The sequence below is a fragment of the Coenobita brevimanus genome, chromosome 15, assembly GCF_032717465.1.
Source record: "Coenobita brevimanus isolate Jiangsu-jjx chromosome 15, ASM3271746v2, whole genome shotgun sequence".
Taxonomy (NCBI): Eukaryota; Metazoa; Arthropoda; class Malacostraca; order Decapoda; family Coenobitidae; genus Coenobita; species Coenobita brevimanus.
Window position 1 is genome coordinate 32,719,223 of NC_136968.1, and position 7,500 is coordinate 32,726,722.

The 7,500-nt window shown below is 41.8% G+C and overlaps 1 protein-coding gene across 4 annotated transcripts in view; it reads left to right on the forward strand.

Annotated features, from left to right (window-relative positions):
• The window catches only part of LOC145390765 (adenosylhomocysteinase-like 1), a 363,626-nt gene that overhangs the window by 276,081 nt on the left and 80,045 nt on the right, over positions 1-7,500 (forward strand). Inside the window, exon 2 of one of the 4 annotated variants that reach the window (XM_080265566.1) lies at positions 6,520-6,692. The exons of the other annotated variants lie outside the window; for them this stretch is intronic. Within the exon in view, the coding sequence (XP_080121692.1) occupies positions 6,630-6,692 (63 nt within the window). The 5' untranslated portion in view covers positions 6,520-6,629. The remainder of the gene's footprint in view (positions 1-6,519; positions 6,693-7,500) is intronic. 4 annotated transcript variants of the gene reach the window in all.

A 7,500-nucleotide genomic window follows, 5' to 3' on the forward strand; every position in this document is an offset into this window, starting at 1 on the left:
CTCTCTCTCCCTCTCTCTCTCTCTCTCTCTCTCTCTCTCTCTCTCTCTCTCCTCCTTTTAGAGTTTTTGATACCCTAATTTTGGAAGGATCTCTCTCTCTCTCTCTCTCTCTCTCTCTCTCTCTCATGCCCATCACACCCCAGTCGTATAATGCCATCTCTCCCTTTAATATTAATAGAGCCAACTTTAACCCCGTGTCTACTTCCCTACGTACTTACGCACCCTGCCTACCTACACCCTACCTACCTACGCGGGTTACTAATGCACTTTCTAAATACCTACATGCCCATCTAACCCCATATAATTATTCAGTATGGACGGTTAGTACCCAAGTGGTGGCATGAGAGAGTAATGGGGGTAACTGTAGGATGGATGTATGGTGTGTGGTTGTGTGTGGGGTTCTCTCTCTCTCTCTCTCTCTATTTATCTATCTATCCATCCATCTGCATCTTACATTTATTAATTTATACATTTTCATCTATCAGTGTGTCTGTCAGTCTATCTATCTGTCTACTTGGTTAGGTATTTGATGTTTACTACTACTAATACAACTACTGCCACCAGTAGTAAGTAGTAGTAAGTAGCAATAGTAGTAGCTGTAGTAGGGTTGGTAATAATAATAATAATAATAATAATAATCCAACCATCCATCCATCCAATCCCATGTTGCCCCATGAGGAGCGTAGGAGCCCGGGGCTAGGCTGTTGGTCCTGACATTTAAGATGAGAGTGACCAGCCTCACTCATCCCTGAGTGGCATTACATGAGCAATAAACCCCAACCACCCCATGGATATAAACCTTCACCGTCTCAATCCGATTGGAGCGCATTAATTACACATTAAACCACCAGGCGCCAAAATTTGGTTATATGGTTACCACCCAGCGTAGTACATGGTTTCCTGGTGTACAGGAAACCATTTGGCTTGTCATTCAGTGTAGAGTCATCCACAGGCAGAAGGAAGAGGAAAGAATGAAGGAAAGACAGAAGAGGCTGGAAGGAAAGAAGGATGGAGGAGAGGAAAGGGCAGACATCCGAGAGCAGCACTACATCGAGTGAGTGGATGGCGAATAATAACTGATAATAATAAAAAAACTTATCTAAAAGCACCACACGCCATCAGAGTTATTCACTGTAGCGATAGGGAATAGAATTTAATATTTTGAAAGTAAAACGAAAGAATACGTTTTTTTTATGAATTTTTAGTTTGATGGTGGTGGTGGTGGTGGTGGTGGTGATGGTGATGGTGGTGGTGGTGGTGGTGGTGGTGGTGGTGGTGATGGTGGTGGTGGTGGTGATGGTGGTGGTGATGGTGGTGGTGATGGTGGTGGTGATGGTGGTGGTGGTGGTGGTGGTGATGGTGGTGGTGGTGGTGATGGTGGTGGTGATGGTGGTGGTGGTGATGGTGGTGATGGTGGTGGTGGTGGTGATGGTGGTGGTGGTGGTGATGGTGGTGGTGGTGATGGTGGTGGTGGTGATGGTGGTGATGGTGGTGGTGGTGATGGTGGTGATGGTGGTGGTGGTGGTGATGGTGGTGGTGGTGGTGGTGGTGATGGTGGTGGTGGTGATGGTGGTGGTGGTGGTGGTGGTGGTGGTGATGGTGGTGGTGATGGTGATGGTGGTGGTGATGGTGGTGGTGGTGGTGGTGGTGATGGTGGTGATGGTGGTGGTGGTGGTGGTGATGGTGGTGGTGGTGGTGATGGTGGTGGTGATGGTGGTGGTGGTGGTGATGGTGGTGGTGGTGGTGGTGATGGTGGTGATGGTGATGGTGATGGTGGTGGTGGTGATGGTGGTGGTGATGGTGGTGGTGGTGATGGTGGTGGTGGTGGTGATGGTGGTGGTGGTGGTGATGGTGGTGGTGGTGGTGGTGGTGATGGTGGTGGTGATGGTGGTGGTGGTGGTGGTGGTGGTGGTGGTGGTGATGGTGGTGGTGGTGGTGTGGTGGTGATGATGATGATGTTGGTCGTGGTAGTGATGATGATGATGGTTGTGGTAGTGATGATCATAATGATGATGATAGTGGTAATGATGATGATAGTAGTAGTAGTAATAATAGTAGTGGTAAGTGCGATACTTCGTAAATGCAGTACTCTCTCTCTCTCTCTCTCTCTCTCTCTCTCTCGCTCTCTCGCTCTCTCTCTCTCTCTCTCTCCCTCCCTCCCTCCCTCTCGCTCTCTCTCTCTCTCTCTCTCTCCCTCCCTCCCTCCCTCCCTCTCCTCGCTCTCTTTTTCCCAGTATGCAAATGTAACTACTCTCATTTCCTCTCTCTCTCTCTCTCTCTCTCTCAGCAAAATTGGTTACATTCTTCAGTCTCTACCCCGACTTTAAATGCGCTAGAGAGAGAGAGAGAGAGAGAGAGAGAGAGAGAGGCTGGAGGACATTGTGTATAGAGAGTGAGAGAAGAGAAAAAACTTGGAGGAAAGTAGACGGGAGAGATTAAGCCGAAGCCAAAGTCAAACCGCGCGTTCGAACAAATCCAAGATGGCCGCCTGAAAGTGAGTCTAAGGATTACCTGTCAATTATCGCATTATTCTGCACGTCCATTACCTGATTGGCTCTCGGGGGATTTATTTTAATTGGTTTGGCGAATTTTTTACACTCTTGGCTGAACATCGCGCCTGCGTGTTCGAATATTGGCGCGGCTTCTGGGTTTGTTTTGATTTTGGCGGGTGTTCGTTTTACGTGGTTTGACTTCGGCTTTGGTTGGAGTTATGTTGAATTTTTATTATTATTATTATTACTACCGGTTTTATTATTATTATTATTTATTATCATTGTTATTCTTCTTATTATTATTCATATTATTACAATTCCATTCCTTAAAAGTATTGTTATACTACTACTACTACTACTACTGTTACCACCATTACCACCACCACCACTGCTACTGTTACTACTACTACTACTACTACTTCCATCATCATCATCATTATTATTATTATTAATTTTAATTACTATTATTATAATACTACAAGTGGAGAAGTGGAGAGAGAGAGAGAGAGAGAGAGAGAGAGAGAGGGGGGGGTATTCGTGGAGGTGTGTGTTTTATCATCCCCATCGCACTTAATGGAGAGAAAAAGGGGGGAGGAGGAAGAATTGGAGGAGGGGAGGAGAGGAGAGGAGAGGGAAGAGGTGGAGGAGAAGAAAGGAGGAAAAATGATTAATGATTCTCTCTCTCTCTCTCACACACACACACACACACACACACACACACACACACACACACACACACACACACACACACTCATATTTCACTCCCCTCACATCCTGTTGTTTCTCCATTTTCTTTCTCAATCACTCACTGTTCGTCACCCAAGCACTCTCTCTCTCTCTCTCTCTCTCTCTCTCTCTCAGGCAGTCACCCACTCACCGGCCTAGTCGCTCTCTCACTCCTCTCAATTTCTCACTTCCCTCCATCCTTTAATTCATTCTCTCTCTCACTTCTTTCTCTGTTCACTCTAATTCCTGTCTTACATTCTCTCTCTCTCTCTCTCTCTCTCTCTCTCTCTCTCTCTCCACTATAGACTTAACACTACCATCTCCATCTCAGATACTGTGTTAAAGCGATAAATTAACACTGGAATATGATGCTAGTCACGAAGAAGTGCAGTGGAAAGGAGATAGGCCCATGGTATTGTGTTATTTGCCATTGAGCTTCGGAGAGAGAGAGAGAGAGAGAGAGAGAATTTGTGCTGCTTAGGTTTTCATATAAATGTTTTGAGAGAGAGAGAGAGAGAGAGAGAGAGAGTGTACTACTTAATACTCCCACGCCCACACCAGCAGACTGAGCGAATTTCAAAAGATGCGCTATTTATGTACTACCCTACATAGGCAGAAGGTTAACTCTGGAACTGTCTCCTCTCTCTCTCTCTCTCTCTCTCTCTCTCTCTCTCTCTCTCTCTCTCTCTCTCTCTCTCTCTCTCAACAAAGGAAAGAAGCAGCTTGTAGGGATTTTAGGAATGGAGTAAGACTGTTGACATATCCTCTTAAGGAAGGAGGGAGGGAGGGAAAGGAAAGGAAGGAAGGAGGGAGGGAGGGAAGGATGGATGGATGGAAGGAAGGAGGGAGGGAGGGAAAGGAAAGGAAGGAAGGAGGGAGGGAGGGAAGGAAGGAATGAGGGAGGGAAGGAATGAGGGAGGGAGGGAGGGATGGAAGGAAAGAAGGAAGGGAGGGAAGGAGGAAGAAAAGAAAGACGGAGAGAGTAGTGAGTGAGAGAGAGAGAGAGTAGTGAGAGAGAGAGAGAGAGAGAGAATTAGAGCATGAAGAATTGAAACTATTTCCTCATAGTAGCATAAGAATTAAAGATAGTGAGAGAATAAAGATAGAGCAAGAAGTTAGTAAGCAAGGAGTCTCTGAGATATTAAAGATAGAAATTAGAGCCAGTATAAAATAAGATGATGTAGAGTAGGCAGGACTTGGAGTAAAATTAAAGATAGTGAGAAAATAAAGACAGAGGAAGCGGGGTAACTATCGTAAGTGCTGGGGTGGAAATAGAGTTAGTGAAAGTTAGCTGACTATTACTTTAGCTGGGAAGGGATGTTGCGCTCTCTCTCTCTCTCTCTATTCATGTGTATCTGTCAGATTATGTATCAACCCGAGTTTGAGAGAGAGAGAGAGAGAGAGAGAGAGAGAGAGAGAGAGAGAGTAAGTGAGAGAGAGAGAGAGAGAGAGAGAGAGAGAGAGAGAGAGAGAGAGAGAGAGAGAGAGAGAGAGAGAGAAGGGGGGTCCGCAGTGCAGGTTTTGAATTGGTGGGTGTGGCTAGGTGGGGGGAGGGGGGGGAAGGTGGGAGGGAGGGAGGAAGGAAGGAAGGGGGAAGAGGAGGAGGAAGGAGGTAAAAAGAAGTTGGAGAGGTTAATGGAGGGAAGGAGGAAAGGAAGAGGAAGAGGGAGGGAGGGAGGGATGGAGGTAGGAAGAGAAAGAAAAGATATAGAGGAAGGAAGGGAAGGAAATATCGGAGGGAGAGAAAAGAAGAGAGAGGGAGAGAAGAGAGAGGAAGGGAGAGGGAAGAAGGAAGAGCAAAGGAAGGAGATTGTGGGGAGAGAGAAGAGAAAAGAGGGAGGGAGGGAGGAAAGATATGGAGAAGTTGATGAGAGTGTGAGGGAGGTTGGAAAGAGAGAGAGAGAGAGAGAGGGTGGAGGAGGGTGTGGTCGGTGGGTGGAAAATGGGAGGTGAACGGAGTTTTGATCGGCCATTAGGCTTGGAAGGCAAGTGGAGGGACCTGGAGGAAACCTGGAGGGACCTGGAGGGAAGTGGAGGAAACCTGGAGGGACCTGGAGGGAAGTGGAGGAAACCTGGAGGGAAGTGGAGGAAACCTGGAGGGTAGTGGAGGGAGTGAAGCCATTACAGGTCGGGACTTTCGTTAAAGGTGAATGAAATCGTTCAAAGCATTAGCAGTAACCCCCCCCCCCACACACACACAAAAAGGACATTATTTAGATGAACGGCGGACTCCAAGGGATTAGTGTATATTCGTGTGTGTGTGGGTGTGTGGAGAGAGAGAAGAGAGAGAGAGAGAGAGAGAGAGAGAGAGAGAAACTTTATAGATCAAAAGCACAGTATAGTTTTCTGTTGTTGAGTGCAAGGTTTGAGAGAGAGAAAGAGAGAGGAAGAAAAGCCCTGTTTTCTGGATTTCCCCAAAACTTCAGATTAAGTAAATGATCAAAAATAGTTACGCAAACAGAATATATATAAAAAAAAAAAACTTATTGAAAGTCACGAAAAACAGATCACCGCAAACGAACTGAATCCTTCCACTGTGAGAGCAATGCAGACACGAACACAAGAACACTAACAATAAATCAATCATTCAATAATAATAAAACAGAAATATGGAGGATTTTTATCGTGCTGAGAAAGGAAGAGTCTAAGGGAGAAGAAGTTGAGAAAAAAACTTTATAGATGCTTAGTATATATATGGAATGAGAAGTTAAAAATAAATCGTACATAGGAAGGCGTTACGAAGATACAGACATGAGTAAAATGCCATTGAAAACCGTGCTGAAAAAAGAATATAAAGTCGAAGAAAAAGAAATTATACGAAAAGGTTTTAGCATAAGTGAGAAAAGGAAAAATTTTAGGGGATAAATAAAAAATGAATAAATCGAAAAACTCAAAATTTCGAAAGATACATAAACCAAAAATCAAAAATAGTCCTGTGTTTTTCCTGCTTATATGAATTGTATGAGTCTTGCAAAAGAGCTGGGATAAAAACGCACAAATCATTAAGAAAAATCAAATAAAAACAAGATAGGGGAGATTTATGCACAGTAAGAAGAAAATATATACTCATACACAAAGAAATAAAGAACATGGAAAATTAAAAACACGAAAAAACTAAAAAACACGAAAAATAAACTAAAAAACACGATAAAACGAAGAAATTAGTTTAAAAAAAATAAATTACAAACACGAAAACAGAAAATACATTGACAGAAACCACGAAAAAAAATAAAATACAGAAAACACAAATTGAAAAACACGAACAAACGAAAAATAAATCGATCTTTTTCAAAATCTTCAGCCAAAACCAGAACAGTGTTACGTAAAAATAAAGGCGGTGGGGGGAAGGCAGGCGGGCGGAGTGTTTGTTTTGGTTTGTCAGCTGATCGACTGGTAGCGTCCTCCGTAACCATGGCAGCGGCGGTCGTCAACGGGGAGGATGTGACTGAGATGGGACGGGTGTCATCCTTCAAGGTAAATAAATACGTAAATAAATAATAAATGATGAGTTTTGCTTAGGGTCTTTAGGCAGATAAATAAATAAATAAATAATGAGTAGGATTTTTAAGCAAATAAATAAATAAATAAATAAATGAGTTGCTTAGGATTTTTAGACAAATAAATAAATAATGAGTAGGATTTTTAAGCAAATAAATAAATAAATGAGTTTTGCTTAGGATTTTTAGGCAAATAATTAAATAAATAATGAGTGTAGGATTTTTAAGCAAATAAATAAATAAATAAATAAATGAGTTTTGCTTAGGATTTTTAGGCAGATAATTAAATAAATAAATAATGAGTAGGATTTTTAGGCAAATAAATAAATAATAAATGATGAGTTTTGTTTAGTATTTTTTAGGCAAATATATAATAAATAAATGAGTTTTGTTTTGGATTTTTAGGCAGGTAAATAAATAAATAATAAATGATGTTTTGGATTTTAAGCAAATAAATAAATAATAAATGATGAGTTTTGTTTAGGATTTTTGGTACTTAGTAAATAATAATGAGTTTTGTTTAGGATTTTTAGGCAAATAAATAAATAATAATTACCGAGTTTTGTTTAGGATTTTAGGGTAAATAAATAAAAAATAAGTGATGAGTTTTGCTTAGGATTTTTAAGTAGATAAATAAATAATAAATGATGAGTTTTGTTTAGGATTTTTAGGCAAATAAATTAATAAATAATAAGTGATTTTTAGTTAGGGTTTTTAGGTCAAATAGGTAAATAATAAATGATGAGATTTTAGGATTTGAAGGTAAATAAATAATACATCAATAA